At 50.9% G+C, this 16,774-nt stretch overlaps 1 protein-coding gene across 2 annotated transcripts in view; it reads right to left on the bottom strand.

Annotated features, from left to right (window-relative positions):
- Positions 1-476: 476 nt before the first annotated feature.
- The window catches only part of SMYD3 (SET and MYND domain containing 3), a 454,179-nt gene continuing 437,881 nt past the window's right edge, over positions 477-16,774 (bottom strand). For both annotated transcript variants that reach the window (XM_054576680.1, XM_054576681.1), the window contains exons 11-12: positions 13,536-13,644; positions 477-775 (exon numbers count right to left, since the gene is read on the bottom strand). In XM_054576680.1, coding sequence (XP_054432655.1) covers positions 674-775; positions 13,536-13,644 — 211 coding nt within the window. In that variant the 3' untranslated portion in view covers positions 477-673. The remainder of the gene's footprint in view (positions 776-13,535; positions 13,645-16,774) is intronic.

Genomic DNA, 16,774 nt, shown 5'->3' with positions numbered 1-16,774 from the left:
AAGAACAAAAGCAGCATGACATCCACAAGGGCTTATGAAATGCTGAGAATAAGAGAGTTACAAAAGGGCCATGAGACATTTGAAAATAACATTTTTTCTTTTCCATTAAGACTTCCTATGACCTTTTCTAATAACAACTAAAACAACTCCTTGCTAGGATTCAGGATCAAACTTCCTGGGTTGGAGATGTATTTGGAAATGAATAATGAACACAGACATCATTTAACACAAACAGTGAAGACAACATCTGAAAATCCTGCTTCTTGACCAAATGGACAAAGCCTAGAGGGAAACAAATGTGAAAACACTTTTTTTTTACATAATTATTCCTACATATATTGAAGGAGAATGTGAATACTTATTCTGTCAAGTTTGCAATATGATTTCCCATCTTTAATGTTGAGATTTTAAATGCTGCAATTACCAATGCGTGAGCAAAGAAAACGATTACCAGATGGCATTGTCGACCAAACTTTTTATATTTATTATAATCGTGCTTCTCTACAATAAATGGTTCTTGGGGTTTGCAAACTGTATGTCGGCCTTATGTACCTACATAAACACAGAGTAGCATTTCCAACGGGGAGGGTCACACAGCATACAAGGTACAGGGTGCGTGGCCGCAGCAAGGCATTCAGTCAGGGCACGAGCCGTCCTTCCACCGACGGGCGCCTTAGGAGGCTCTGATGTTGGCATCGCATTCTTCTAAGAGCAGAATCAAGTCTTCAATCAGTTTGTGCTCCCTGCCGTGTGTCACCCTCATAATATCAAATGCCTACAGGGAAAAGAAAAAGGACAGATTAGGTCCCGAAGCGGGCGCACCCCTGCCCGCCCTTCATCTCGTCCCCCAGGCCCACGGTGTGAGCGGCTCTGAGGCTCTCCAAGCCAGAACATGCAGTGTGAGCAGGGTGACTGCCGTACCGTGGCGTTTGGAAAGCAGACTCGCTAACCGAGTCACGCTGGGGCCTGCTGGCCAACAGCGACCTTCGGAGATGTGTCAGTGCCCAGGTTTGGTGAGCAGCTACAGAGGTTAAGAAGTAATATTAAAGATAAATGCCGTGCTCCTACCGCCAAAAATAAATTTTCATTTTTGCATGCTTCATTGAATTCTCATCTATGTGCACTGCGCTAACGACGCGCACATAACTTCTTGTATTCTTTTTATATCATATGATGCGTAGCATGGGTATTTTAACAATCCCGTCCTTGACTCTCTGTGTTCGGTCCATCACTCAATCTCCTGTCAATTCTACCTGCAAAATCCTTCTGAAATCTGGGTGGGCTTGTAACCACTTCAGTAACAGAGTGCAATGGAAGTGACGCCAATGAATGCCAAGGCAAGGTCGAAAGGGCCATGCAGCCTTCCCGCCTGGAGCCACGAGCGGCCATGCTGGGAGGACGCCCACGCCACACGGGCAGGCCGCGTGTCGGTGTCTGGTTGGCTGTCCTAGCGGAGCCCATCTGACAAGTCAGCCTCGCCCAGGCACCAGGAGTGTGCACAAAGGAGCCTGCAGATGACCCCAGCTGGCGGTCAGGAGAGGGCCAGATTCCAGCCTGCCCGCTGCAACCCTCAAATCCCGGGCCCAGATAACCAGTGAGTGCAAATGGTGCTGGCTGCACTCTGCTCAGCGCTGGGATGGTCTGTTAGGAAGCACCAAAGAACCAGGATACCCTCAAAACTGTTTCTGCAATAAGTAAACTAGAGACAAACAGTATTATCCTGCGCCAACCGAATAGGAGGGCCAAGGGGAAGGGAGGGACACCAGATCCATTGTATTCTGCATGAACATGCCCTCAGGAGACACGCGAAGGCCTCACCCTGGTGGCTGTTAGGCCCCCAAGAAGTACCTGGCTGCGTGGCAGTACCAACCGGGGAGTTTCCCAAGAGACACCAGTGCCCAGACCTGACTCCTGATCCCGAGCCTGCCCACAGGGCTGAGACAGCTGACAGAGCAGGCTCCCGACAAACAGCAGCAACCATTTATCATTCAATGTTAACTTACAGCCAGCCTAATTATCATCTTATTGGCTGTGCGCCCTTAATGGCATCTTGTTTACAGACCATCACTCAGCTACTCCTGGAAATCTACATGTCTTCCAACTTTTGCTGGAAGATGTCTTCCAACGACTGCTGTAGGCCTTCCAGCGCACGGCTGTTGCCCGGGCTCCGCATCCGCTGAAGATGCCTTCCGAGAGGCAGAATTCCGGGCGTGCGCCTCTCACGGCCACAGAGGCTCTCAAGCTTGGGGGGGGGGGTCCCCTGGCCGTCACGTGGCCAGACCCCCTCCGCGCGACGGAGGAGAAACTAGCAGCCCCTTGGCCTCTTTAAAAATGTTCCATTTAGGTTGGAATAAAGGAAAACAGGCAGGCTGAGGGGATCTAGATTTAGCTCTGGGAAGGGGGGAGAGAGAGAGAGAGAGAACGCGCGAACAAGCGAGAAGAGAAGAGAGAAAAAAGAGGAAGGGCCGCCACCTCAGGCCCTGGCCCCCCAGCCGGGAAAAGAGCTCTCTCTGTCGATGGAATCAGCCTGCAATCCTATCATGACGATCAGGCCCATCAGCCCTGCCCCCGAGCCCCCCCCAAAATCCCCCCTGGGAAATCCTGCGGTGGCTGGGACTGAGACTCCGGGCAGCAGGGAAATGAGCCCGCTGAGTGCGCCTGCCCTGCGGGTGTACAGGATCTGTGCGCGAATTCGGGGCGGGGAGGGGGGGGCCGGGGGGGCGGTGGCCAGAAATGGAGCGGAAGAGTTGGGAGAGGCCCCATTTTGCAGGCAGCCAAGCTCTGTGCAGTCCCTCTGGGCTAAAGACAAATGTCTGATGCCAGCTGGGGAGCAAATGTCTTCTGTGTTACTCTTTCCCCACTCCCTCCCTTGGGGCACTTGCCCAGGGTCCCCCATCGACCTGGACATCTGAGGTCTGAGGCGGAGACCTGCATGAGCACAGGACTGTAAAGAGCTATCAGAGAGCTCTGGCCAGTGTGGCTCAACTGGTTGGAGCATCATCCACAAACTGAAAGGCCATGGGTTCAATCCCCAACCAGGGCACATGCCTAGGTTATGGGTTGGGTCCCCAGTCAGGGGTGCATGCGAGAATCAACCGATCGATGTTTCCCTCTCACATTGGAGTTTCTCTCCCTCTCCCCTTCCCGTCCCCTCTCTCTACAATCATTAAGTTCGTCCTCGGGTGAGGATAAAAAAGAGAGATCAAATTCCTTCGTGGGAAATTCTCTACTTGAAAGTTGTCTTAGATGTTCTCCTCCCTTCCACTCAACAAGAGGCCAGAGGGACCTGTGGTCTGGCAAAGGAAGATGAACACGCCCCAGGTGCTGCCTGAAATGCTATTTGCAGAAGGAGCCATAACCGCCCCCCCTGCCCCACTCACAGGTGGTCCAGAGAAAGGCCAGGCCCTCCCTGCAGGGCTCCCCCCACCGCCCCCACGGGTGCCCACGCAGGGAAGGCCCGCCTTGTTCCTCAGAACTCCAGGTAGCTGTTTTCCACCCCCCGGTTCTGCTTCCGCAGGTTCCTCACCTGGAGGATGCTCTGTGCTTCTCAGTGGTTTGACTCAGAGGCTAAGCAACAGTCACCTTCATGTCACTTGGACAAGGTGAGGCTGATCTGCACGCTTCAAATGTTATAGGCTCCTGTCTTCCTCCCAGTCACGTTTCTCTCTCTCAGGATGAGAGCCTGGGCGTCGGCAGGAGTAGCTCAGCCCTGCAGCCATTTGGAACTGTGGGCTGGAACAGCCCGGAAGGAGACGCTAGGCTTCCCTTCCACACCTCCGAGCCCACTGCCTCACGGAGGGGCCGTGACGACCTTCTGGTCCAGTGTCCTCCTGTTGCCCTGCGAGGCCGACCCAGGGGGAGCAGCCGGCCCTCAGGACTCCACCCAGTGTTCATCCCGTCACCGCACTGTGCAGCCTCCACCCGCAAACGGTCTGGGGGGCCGAGGGGAGGGGTTGCAGGGTGTCCTAGATGCGACTTCGGAGACACACTGAGGGGCCACTGGGCTTTCCTAGTAAATACCTGCTGCTGCAGGTATTCTGTCTGCTCTTAGTTGGTGGGGAATATGGTTCCGGAAGCAAAGATGGGGCAGGAGACAACCCTGGATGTGTGCGCGTAGGACTTGAGATACGAAGACCAGAAGCAGGGAGGGAATGAGTGGGGCTGGAGCGGAGGACTGAAATATATCCCCGTCATTTGTCTGCTCCGTTAAACTAAACGCAGAGAGGATTAACAAATACTGTCGTTTTCTCTGAGTGATGGGCAGGGTGGGAGAAAGGAGAGAAAGACGAGAAGAAAGCAAGAAGGAGGATTTAGTAACGTGCACAATATGTTAGTGACTGTCTCCTGTGTCTGCCAATGATACGTCACATTGAGTATAGAGTAAGCTGAAACTCGGGCCTACTGATGAAGGACATCTGTCCTTGGCCTGGATGCCACCTGGCCTGGCCATCGGTGGGACACCAGTTCTCAGTGATGTAAGAACAGAGCTTTATGTGGTCGTAGGCCCAGGCTGGCTCGCCATTAAAGGAAAACGAGGAGGGCTTATTCCACCCCCCCCGCCCCCCCAAGAGAAAGGTTTACAGTAAATCTGTCTCCCTTCTCTCAGCCACTCCCAGTGGCCGCACATGCACATGTCAGAGCAGATCATTGTGGTTTAATTTCCTGCAGCAGTATATAAAACAGATTAAGGAAGTACAAAATCGGAGCTGGCTTGTGCTGGGAAAAGCTTATCTCTTTCCATTAAATTTTATTTTTTTAATGGTAGCATTTAAAAAGAGGCTGCACATAATCGTCCACAGAGGACCCATCAGGAGCCTCCAAGGGGGCGTGGCACTGTGCGCCGACTCTAAATGTCACATGAGAAATGGCAGCACAGAGTGCCTGCCCCATGACAGGCACGGTTCACTCCGGAATAACGACAGGGTCCCAGACTGATTCCAATCTCATTACACGCCTTTTTTTTTTTTTTTTAAAGTAATTTTAGAATTATGGTTGTATATTAAATAAAATGAATTAAATCAAATTATGATTTAAAGTTGCAAACAATGTAGCTTTCTTATTAATTTTTAATATAAATATATTAAGCTTATCGAGGATCTCATGTGCTCTCTACCAAGAGCCTGAGGGGATCCAGTAAATGACTTCCTCAAGCCTGATTTAAATAATGGACATAAAATCCGAGGGAAAAGAAATGAGCGCACGCACAACAAGACCCTCTGGAATTGGAGCAGAAGAGGGAAGAACACAAGCAAGTCCCTCCTCCTGCCCACTTCAGGGTGAAAGCTGAGCAGTGGAGCTGCGGGGGAGGGTGGGGGGCCGCCCGGACGAGGACGTGCAAGCAGCCAGACCCCTAACACAGTGAGTGGCTCCGGGGCGACACCCAACCCATTACCGTGGGCAGCAGAACATTCCAAGGCCTTTGAGGGACCACAAGGGCATGGCAGCAGCGCCCCTGAAGACTCCACTCTGTTCTGCACCTTGAGTAACCGTGCAGGGCCTGCAGGAGGGATCTGTCCTCCAGGAAGGTAACATGGCTAAATACTGTCCGAGACCCGCCCTTACTACGAACAGCCCTGGGACAGCCAGCGGACAGAGCCACAGCAGGACTGTGTGGGCAGAGGGAGATGAAGGTGCTGGGGTGTCCAGAGTGGGGAGGGGGACCTCAGAAGGGGCTATAGGCCTGGGGAGCTCTGGCAGGTGCCTTCCAGTAGGCGTGGCTGTCCCAGCAAAGCAGCTGCCAGTCATGTTGCTATGCTTAACTCGTCAATGGATTCCATGCGTATTTACTGAACGCTGAAGGGCCCTGAAGAGGTCATGTCTCCTCCTCAAGACTCAGTTTCCTCAACTGAAGGGACTTGAAAAATTCTAGGGGCCAACCAAGTCCCAGACACAGAGCTGGGAGGGGTCTGCTTGGTTTTGTTTCCAAAATACTGCGTTCCTGAAGTCTAATTTAATTTGACTTGGTCTTAAAATTTACTTTCTATGCCTTGAATCCTTTTATATTTATTGAGGTTTGTTTTATGACCCAGAGTATGACCTATCTTGGTCTATGTTCTGTGGGTACTTAAAAAAAAATGCATATGCTGCTCTTGTTGGATGGAGGGTTTTATAAATGTCAGTTAGGTCCTGTTGGTTGATGGTATTATTAAATCCTTCTACATTCCTGCTGCTTTTCTGTTCTAGTTGTTCTGTCAGCTGTTGACACATGGGTGTTGATGTCCCAGCTATCATTGTATCTACCAGTCTACTGTCTAATTCTCCTTTCAGTTCTTTAGGTTCCCCCCCCCCACCCCCGCTACATTTGGCAGCTGTTTGGAGGATACACATTTAAGATTGCTATGACTTCCTGGTAGATTGACCTTTTTTTTTTTTTCCCCATTATATAATGTTCCTCTCTGTCTCTAGTAAAATTTTCTTTGTTCTGAAGTCTACTTTATCTGGTATTAATACAGCCACTCCAGCTTTCTTTTGATTACATTTTTAGCCCTCTCTGGGGATATAGTCACTGATTTTAGAGAGAGGAAGAGAGCGTGAGAGAGAAAGAAAAACATCAGGGTGAGAGAGAAACATGGATCAGTGGTCTCCTATTCGCACCCAACCGGGGACCGAACCTGCAACCCAGGCATGTGCCCTGACCAGAAATTGAACATGTGACCCCCCTCTCTTTGCGGAACGACACCCAATCAACTGAGCCACCCGGCAGGGCTCCATTATGTATATTTAAAACCACTTCAGAGAGTGTTATAATTTTAGCTTCATCTGCCAAACATAATCTAGAAAACTCAAGAGAAGAAAAGTCTATTTTACTCACCCATATTTTTGTATACCACATTCTTTCTTCCTTCCTAATATTCCAAGATTCCTTCTTTAACCATTTTGTTTCTGTTTAGAGAATTCTTTTAGCCATCCTTTTACAACAGGTCTACTGGTTACAAGTTCTCTTAGTTTTCTTTCGTCAGACAATGATTTGACTTTCCCTTTGTTCCTGAAGGATGTTTTTGCTGAATATAGGTTTTGGGGTTAACTGTTCTCTTCTTTCAGCCTTTAAAACATGTCACTTTTGTCTGGTCTCCCTGGTTTCTGATAGGAAACCACTGTAATTTAAATCATTTTTCCCCTAATGGCAAGAAATCATGTTTCTCTTGCTGCTTTTAAGACATTTTCTCTGTCTTTAGCATTCATCAATTTGACTATGATGTGTTTCAGTGTGCATTCTTTGGATTTTTCTTGTTTGGAGTTCATTCAGCTTCTTGAATCTGCAGTTTGTCTTTTGTGAGAGTTTGAGAGTTTTCTACCATCATTCCTTTTATAAAAATGTTGTATTGTAGTAAAATACACACCATCCATATCCAAAATTTTTGCATCATTCCAAACTGAAACTGTGTACTCACTAAACCATAACTCTCCTTTCAGCCCTGGTAGCCAGCATGCTACTTTCTGTCTCTATGTTCTTGACTAGGTACATCATGTAAGTGGAACCATTCAAAATTTATCCTTTCATGTCTGGCTTACTTCCTTGGCATATATTCACCCATGTTGTAGCATGTATCAGGATTTCTTCCTTTTTATATTAAGGCCAAATAATAAATAAAAATATTTATAAATAATTAGTAAGGCTAATAAATATTCAGCTTAATACACACACACGCACACACTTTGCTTGTTTTGTTTATCCACTCATTCATACATGGACATTCGAGGTGTTTCCACCTTTAGTTTATTGTGACTAGTGCCTTGTCAAAAACCACGGGACCACACACGTGAGGCTTGTTTCTGGGCTCCCTCCTCTATGTCTCCGTTCCGTACGGCCGGCTTTATGCCACCGCCACACTGCTCTGATTACTGCAGCTTTGTAGTAAAATTTGAAATCAGGAAGTTTGAGCCTTCCAACTTTTTTCTTCTTTTTTCAGATTTGTCTGGGCTATTGGGGTCTCAAGGTTTTGTATAATTTTGTATGGATTTTTCTATTTTGAAAAAATCATTGGGATTTTCATAGAGATTGTACACAAGCTGTAGATTCCTCTGGGTAACAATGACACCTTGACACCGTTAAGTCTCCTAAACAACAACATGGGTGTTACTCTCTTTATTTATGTCCTCTTTAATTTTTTATCAATGTTTAACAGTTTTCATTTTTCAGTCTATAATTCTTTAATCTCCTTGGTTAAGTCAATTTTACATATTTTATTCTGTTATACACTATTGCAAATTGGAAGTTTCCTTAATTTCCTTTTTCAGTTGTTCACTGTCAGTATATAGAAATGCAATGGACTTTCTCATGTTGGTTTTATATCCTTTGCTGGATTTGTTTATTAGTTTTAACAGTTCTGTGTGTGTATGTGTGTGTGGTGTCATCTTTAGTTGTTTCCACATAGAAGATCATGTCATCTGGGAACAGAGGTCATTTTACTCCTTCCTGTCTAATTCGGACGCCTCTGCCATAGTTTCCCCCAAATTCTTTTTCTGCCCCATCTTGTTTCTCTTCTTCTGGGATTCCAATGTTATGTCTTCTGTTATTGGTCTAAGGCTCTGTTCAACTCTGTCCTTCTTTTAAGTCATTTTCTCTCTGGTTTTCTGATTAGGTAGCTTCCATTGTTCTATCTTCAAGTTCATTAAGTATTCCTCTGTCCTCTCTATTCTGTTTTTAAGCTCCAGTCTGTTTATTTTGGTAATTGTATTGATCAATTGTTAAATACCTATTTGTTTCTTCTTTATACCTTCTATTTCTTTGCTGAGGCTTTTAATTTTTTCACTTGTTTTGAGGGTGTTTATACTTGCTCATCAAAGCATTTTTATGATGGTTGCTTTAGAATCTTTATCAGATAAATCTAATGTCTCTGTTACTTGGAGTTGGCAAATATTGGTTTTTTTTTCCTTTATAATTGAGCTTTTCCTGGTTCATGATACGATGAGTGATTTTCCTGAATGTTCTGAGTGCTCCACTGAGACTCTGAATTTTACTCAGACCTTCAGTTTTAGCCGGCTCCCTCTGACACTGCTCCGGCAGGAGGGTGGAGGGCGGCACCTCGTCTAGGCCAGGTGAAGGCGTCTGTCCGGGCTCTCCATGTGGTTCCTAGTACTGCTGGGGTCACAGTTACTGGTAAGTAAATTGCTGCTTGTTTCTTTTAATGTGACTTAATCACTTTCATTTTACTGATGCTTCTCTTACTTATCTACTCTATCTCTCTCTTTTTTTAGTTCAGAAACATACTCTTGAAACGAATGTTCTCTAATTTGGAAGTCAGTAGGGAACATTCCTAAGTGTCAGAGCCAGGGACTTCCAAGTGACTCTCTGAAGGCGTGAGTGACATATGGCACCTCACTTCTGCCCGCCCTCTCATGCCCGCTCTGTCCGTCTCACCGGACCCCTAAGGTGTGATGCTGCACATTGACAGCAGCGCTTTGTAACCTACAGGCTGTGGACACTTCAGAGTCCACAGAGTCCCTGAAGCCCCCTCCCCTACCGAATATACATTTCTCTCTGGTGAGTCAGTGGTTTTCATCAGATTCCTAAACAACATCATGACCACAGAGGTTAAGAACCACTGCAGCAGATTAAGAATGGGAACATCAAAACTGCGTGCTCTGAACCAGCCATTTGAGGGGCTGGAAATTGGGGTGCAGGCCGGAGTCCTGCTCTGAGATACGGGCTGGGTCATGCTCTGAGACCGCCCTGAGTGTGCCAGGTGAGCTACTACCTGTGCCGGAAGAAGAGGTGTGATGTCCAGAACCATGGCCTGTGCCCCCTGTCCACGTCCAGGAAAGATGCAAAAGATCCTCAAAATGTAAAATGCTTCAACAAAAGGCAATGCAAATGGAACAGCCATTACAGTGCACTGGGAGAAACTGGGGAAGAAGTCTGACTTTTTCCAACCCGACTTCAGCTAATAGAGCTCAACCAGCAAAGCCACTGCCCGGCCCGGAGCGAGGGAGTCCGCAGCGGCAGAGCTCACAGGAAGCAGGAGGATCACCAACAAGACAGCCCTGAGGAGGACACTCGCTCTTGAGGGCCAAGAAGTCAAATCAGTGGCTAACAAAATCCTCCAAGGAGAAATGGAAAGAAAGGAAAGTGGATCAGAGGCAGGAGGAAGTGGCAGGAAGGCATGTGCAGGGACCCCTGGGCAGTCCTGCGGGAGCAGCCAGGAGGGTTTCAGCTGAGCCCAGCGGGGCTGGAGCCCAAACCAACTCAGAGCTGGGCTGAGTGGGCCCCTTTCCAGGGGAGGCTGGGGCCTAACTGAATCTGGACAAATGTTTGATTCGGAAGCGTTTCTGATTCCTGTTTCGAACTCAGCCTTTGAAACCCTTATTCAAGCTATTTCATCCCATTACTTCCAGAGTTTTGAAGACAAGAAAGAATATCTAGGACTTCCAGTCTAAAGAGAACATTAGTTTCAAAAGGTGAAGAATATGCCTTCCCTTTCTCCTCTCCAGGTAACCAGAGAGCCCACAAAACTCAGGGAGGCAGGCTTCCTGCAGAACAAAACTGAACTGTGCCTAGACTTACAGGTCACATAAGCTTGGGAAGAGAAGGATGCGTTCAGGCTACACCTCTGCTAGCAAATGGTCACCAAAGGTCCTAGAAGATCTGGCCCATTAACTACATACGCCTGAAAAAATCGGGGCCAAGGTGGAGCTTTCAAAGTCCTCTATTCATTAAAATCCGTTCATTCAAGGATAGATTTGAAAGAACGTGCTGCATCTGGGCACCAGGAGATGCAAAAGGTACACAAGTCAGGGCCCCTTGAAGAATTTCCACTCACCTTGCAGTGGCTACATAACCTAATTGTTTAAAAGGGGAACTGGCATATGGTCCCCAACCACGAACAGCGCTAAAGGGACCGGGTAGCTGGGAGCAATCACAATGAGGGTGCCTGAGAAGTGATGACCCTTCAGCCTCCCAGAGTGGTCAGGACTTGGCGACACACACTCTCATGACCTCATGTGCTTCTCAAAACAACTCTGTGGAGCAGGCATTCTTCCCACTTTTAAAATGACAAAACTATATCCAAGGGGGTTAAAAGACGTCTCAAATCACAAAACTAGTAAACCCAAGTGTTCTCTTCACTACCCAGTGCTACCGAGGATGCACATTTGCATTCAGAACCAAGCAAGAGACCCAGTGGCTTTTGCAGAGTCAAACAGAAGTCTGGGGAAGGCCAGGCCTTAACGCCAGTCCTCAGGGCAGACTTTCTGATGCTCCAAGATCTTTCACTTGGCACCCAGAGAACATGCTACAAAGATGACCGAGGGATACTTCTGAGGATGTGAGGCAACCTCACCAGAAGGACACAAGGAAGACAGAATGGAACTGGGTACAAGGAAGGGTGTCACGTGAAGGCTGGCGATGGCCAGCACCACCGCCCACCCCACGCTCTCCCATCCTGAGTGTCCAGATGTCTGTCTGGGCTCCTGAGGTTTGTCTTTGCCGCTGAGGGTACTGGCTGTTTCTTTCAAGAGCGGTAAATACAATGGCTGCACTCATGTCCCGCATGGGGAACAGAAGCAGCTCCAATCTCTTCTGACTTCTCTGAGTTGGCATCAGGCGCTCAGGAAGCCTGAAGGGACAGAAGAGTCCCTTCACACTGAGTCTTACCAGAGGGTCCTGTTTAACTGGGCCTGTCCAGGGGGAGAGAACAGAGCTTGGATCCCAGCCTGGATTTAATGACTTGTTCACATGTCTGTCTCCCCTTCTAAACTGTAAGGACAATACTGGGTCTTATTCAGAAGCATTTAACCAATGCGTGTTGAATTAAATGGAAACAACTGGACCTGGCTCTGCCTCCATTTGACTTTAGATGAGCTCCTGAATGTCTCCAAGCCTCAGCAACTTTGATTTTCAGACGGGAATGGAAACGCCTGGCCCACTGACCTCGGTGGCTGTCCTCATCCTGGGGACCAGACCAGATCAGGTCATGGATGCATGAGCGCTAAGTACTTTCCAGTCCCACAGAAACATGAAGGATCAATATGATCACCTACAAAACACCTGCCTGCAGGTAACCCTGGGTTGGGTACATCACATACTTGGGAGATGTCCTCCATGTTATTTTTCTGTCAGAAGTTTCACAAAATAGACCCTTGATACAGATTTTCTGTCTGAGTTGACCAATCAGTACGTGCTAGACCAGAAAAGGAAATTTCCCCTGAGACTGCAAGAGATAGCCAGGTGTCCTTCCCTCTGTGTAGGTAAAGATGTCAGACAAGGTGACAAGAACGGAGAAGCTGTGTGCCTTCGGGAATCCGCGTTCTTCCTGTTGATCATGGCTGACTCCATTAGCGATCAGGAAAAGGCAACGCGGCTGGCAGTCAACACCAACTGGCATCAGGGAACCTCATTCTTAAAGAGCCCTTCAGGCATTCGCCATTCTTCTCAGCTAAACAGGGGCAGCTGCCCGTGCTGTGGGACCGCGCAGTCCCCAGACACTCCCTGGGCGATTCCAACGCAGGGCCCGGACCTCTCCCTGCCGCTCCTGTGCAGACAAGGGCACTGCGGCCCCGAAGACCCCACTAGAGTGTCAGGTGCTCCCTCACATCAGGCCTTCGCATGAAGCCAGAGCCTGGACCCGATGGGCAGGGGAGCTCCCCGTTGGGAAGCCATGGTTTTGGGGAGAGGGAGCTTTGCCCACGCCGAAGGCCAGGGCGGCAGAGAGCCCTGGGCCCGGGCAGAGGAGACTCACTAGGAGGGCAAGTAAATGCCACACTTTGGCAATGTATTCCAACAGCGACCCAACTGCCCCATTTAACTTCTTCTCACTCATCGCTGCCATTGTGTGGCCTCCCTCGCCCCTCCAACAACGAACACTTCCTAAGTGCTGGTACCTCACATGGCACGGATCTGGTTACAGCGATAACCACAAGGACCTCACGGTGTCTTGGGGACGGTGGGCAGGCCACCTGCCCCTACTCCTATGAGATAAGCACTCTGCTGGCAGTGTGAAAAGAGCTGTAGGAGAACAGGGAGAAAACCAGCCTTGCGCTGGGGCGGAGTCATTTTTGGCAGGGGAAACAGCTGGGCAAAGGCCCAAGTGCAAGTAGCTCAGGGTGTCCTGGGTCGGGAGGAGCGGCCCAGGGCACATGGGCTGTGTGGGAAGAGGGGGGAGGTTGCAAAGGTGGGCGGCAGACGTGCAGATGGTCCAGGGGCTGGCCTGCCAGGCCGGGAGTACAGACTGTGTCCTGTGGACAGTGGGTGGGAGGCGGGGGTGTCGTGGAGAAGGGCGACCTATTCACCGCAAGCTCTGAGGCCAGTCTGCATCAGCGAGAGCTGGCGATTGTAGATTGTCATGACTTTTGTGAGCTGGCTGGTTTTACATCAATAGTTTATAAGTCAACCATGGTGGCATGTTTAGACCATAGATATCTGCAAACATCACAACTCAGCAGTTTTCAGAGCTGGTGGCTAAGCGTTTACGGGTACGTGGGTGCGCGTGCATGCAGACGCACACGCGTGGAGTTGCTACAAATCACGAGGAAGAGGCCCGGCCGCAGCCGGGAAGGGGTCTGCGGCAGAGCAACGCAAGACATGAAGAACAACTCACCAGCCTCAGGTTCTTCATCGCCTGGGGAAACATGCCTTGGTGCAGCTGCAATTTGCCAACTTTCATTACCTGCACGCCTCTGACGGGGTGGCTTCCAGGGAAGAAGATCCTGGAAGAAACCAAATGGCAGACAGCGTCAGTGGCTCGGTCCCTTGCGGTCAGCCTCGCGCCAGAAGACTGCGGGCGTCAGGGCCACCCTGGCTGTGCCTGCGGACAACGAGCTCCGGAGAGGGCGGGAGCCATCCTGAGGGGAGCAGGCTCGGCCCCAGTCCCCGCTCCCCGAACGCCCCGGCACTCGGGAAAAAGCGCCTGTACCGGAAAGCCTCTCTAACGCACACGCGAGGAGAGAAACCGGTGTGACCCGCCTTTACACTGGGGAGGTGGGGCGCCACCAGGGCCGGTCTGATCCTCCAAGTTCTCCCTGAAGCTCCAGCGCCCAGGGTGGCCGTGAGCAGAGGGGGCTCCCCGTAGCTACCCGTGAATGGGAAGTAAATGCATGGACGCTTTCACGGGGCCCCTTCCGACACCAGCCCGCCCTCCTTCTAGCTGAAAGCCCTTGGGTGGCAGGTGTGGAGCCCCTTCTTGTCCACCTTCTGCCAGGCCCATGGGCATTTATCGCCTCCCTGGATTACACAGCTCTTGGTTCAGGCGCGCCGCCCGTGTTTGCCACGATAGCCTGCATGTGGGAGGGACGCAAGACGTCTGTGACCTCTTTCACATGCGACGGAATCGAGGAGGGCACTGCGGCTGACCGAAGACTGAAAACGCAGGGCTATGGTTCAGACCCACTATCGCTGCAATTTGATTCGACATGGACCGATTGCATCAGATTCACCAGAAGTGCCCTGCGGCCTCCCGTGCCCGCCCCCCACCCCCGCATCCACTCCTCTTAGGGACTGCTGTGCCCCTGCTCGATACCCAGGGTTGTTCCTGGAGCTGGGGACACACGACAGTGTGTGTGTGTTTGCCTCCAGGCCTAATAATCCCATTAGACGCAAGACAAATATTCATACAATGGTTTAAAAGTATTACAAAACAGAACATTGACTTAGTGCCCAACAGAGGCCTCGCTTGGCGCATGGCAATGCTCTATTCCAGTGCATAGAACTGAACCGAGGGAATGGCAGAGGTGTCACGAAGGGAGGGGGGTGAGCGACGGCCGCGTGGACCAGCGGAGGCTTTCCGCAGGAGGGAACAGGCCTTCAGCTGGCTCCCGAGGGTTGGGGAAGGCCTGGCTGAGTGGGGAGAGGGACGTGCCTCCAACTGTCAGCACGAGCAGGCGCACGCTCCACAGGTGACGCGAGGGCCTGCCCGTGGATCCCAGCAACGACGTCTTGGAGTCACAACTTAGGGAGGGCCCGCCAGGGACCACGCACTCTTCACATAGAAACTTGGCCCTGCGCTGCCATTCCACTGTGGAACAGAGGCGAGGCGGGCTGACCAGGAGAAACGGAGTTCTCTGGCGATGCTGCCCGTATCTGCAAACCGTTTCCTCTCCCAGGGCCTCAGCTCTTCCCCCATGAAATGTGATATAGAAACGTTTTGTTCATGCTCTTTAAAAAGTGGGAAGCAGTACTTGAGAAGGAGGTATTGAAATCAGTAGAAGGTTGGCCATTCTTCTTTCAAAGAGCTGGAAAGGGAGGCGAGGGGGAGAAACAAAGGCCACACCTGGGTCCTGGATTCTCCCCGCAGAGGCTGCCAAGGGATCAGTCAGCCCACCTCGCCCCTCCTAGCAAGAACATCATTACCTACTTGCGCGGAAAAGATCTGGAGATCCCCAGACAAAAGGCTCAAGCTCAGGACACCATTGTCAGAGGGTAATTGTCCTGGACAGTTCTTTGAAAAGCACACCTGGGTTTGAGATTTGATTTTATTGCTATAGATGTGGCATAATTAAATTTAAAGGCCAAAAAGTAATTTTATACTAATAATCATCCCTCTAAGTGGAGGTCTGTCCTGTCCGTCAGCAGAAGGTTCTGCGATGGCAGAGGAAGCGGTGCATAAATGTGCCGTGACAGGTTGCTTCAAGGCATTAGAAAACGAAGGGAGGGTCACTCAGGGAGGACGAGGAGGGAGGGCCCACGGAGGCCTCCCTCGTGAGCTTGTGCAGAGCAGGCTGGAGCGCCGGCGGGGCGCGGATGGCGAGTCTGCGCTGTGTCTGCAGGCCTCCCGGCTGACAGTGGGATGAGAGGCGCCCTCGCTGGCCGAAGAGCAGCCAAGGACAACTGGAGACCTCTCTCCTGCTGGGACCAGTTCCCTACCGAGGGCAGAGCTCTCATCCACTTGACGGTGCGTGACAGTGACGAAGAGACAAGAGGGCCTGCGAGTTGTCTTCTGTCACACGCCTGTCCAACATCAAGGCCAGCGATGGCCTCATCCAGGGGAGGTGCTGCCGTGCGGGAGGGCGAAGAGGACTCACGGCGGGGCGGGGCGGGATGAGAAGGTGAGGGGCGGGTGTACCTATGGGATGACAGGCCCTCGCCCAGTGCCAGAAGGGCCTCTGGGCAGTCCGGGTGAGTCCCCGCCCCTCACTAGCAGACAGTCTAGTTGCAGACACGATGCAGAGGCGTGGCCCAGAGTGCAGTCAGACCCGGTGCTGACCGCAGGGTCCCGGCAGCAGGGAGGGCGTGGCTGCGGAGGGGCAGAGGCCGCTCGGCCCGGAAGAGGTAAGGGCTCCCTGGGCAGGCGTGCAGGGCACGGGAAGGGGCGGGAGGCTGCACACCGAGCGCGCTGGGCTGGTGCTCAGAGGAGGGGAGCAGAGAGGGGATGGGGGTGAGGGCTGGCTGCACGGAGACAGGAATGCGAAGCTAGGGCGTTTGAACTTCCGCTCGCAGGCAGCCTGGCACCACTGCAGGGCACTGAGCGTGTTTCATCAGAATAGGAAACAGAGGAAATTGGAAAAGAGTCCCTAAGGCAGGATGGTGGTAATGGGAATAGAAAACAAGGATCTGATGCAAAAAAAGTTGTCAGCTGATTCAGTCGGACCTGGAGACGCCCGAGGTGGGGCAGGGTCAGAGCTGACGTTGAGACTCAGAAACGACTCAGAACGAGAACGCTGCCGGGAAACCACAAGTGAACGAGGCAGTACCGAAGTCACTGGGCGCAGTGCACTGTCTTCTCCCAGACCCAGAGCTAGCAACCGCACCCCCCAGGATGCTGGGTCGAGTGGGGAGCTGGCCTTCGGTGTTTCTGCGAACGAGTGCATGGGAAGGAATGTGTTCATTAAACAAGCAGAAAAA

The sequence above is a fragment of the Pteronotus mesoamericanus genome, unplaced genomic scaffold (assembly GCF_021234165.1).
Source record: "Pteronotus mesoamericanus isolate MK-2021 breed Mesoamerican mustached bat unplaced genomic scaffold, CSHL_Meso_final contig_347, whole genome shotgun sequence".
Classification (NCBI taxonomy): Eukaryota; Metazoa; Chordata; class Mammalia; order Chiroptera; family Mormoopidae; genus Pteronotus; species Pteronotus mesoamericanus.
The sequence above is the reverse complement of the archived record's forward strand: the minus strand, read 5'-3'. Positions and strand labels throughout refer to the sequence as shown.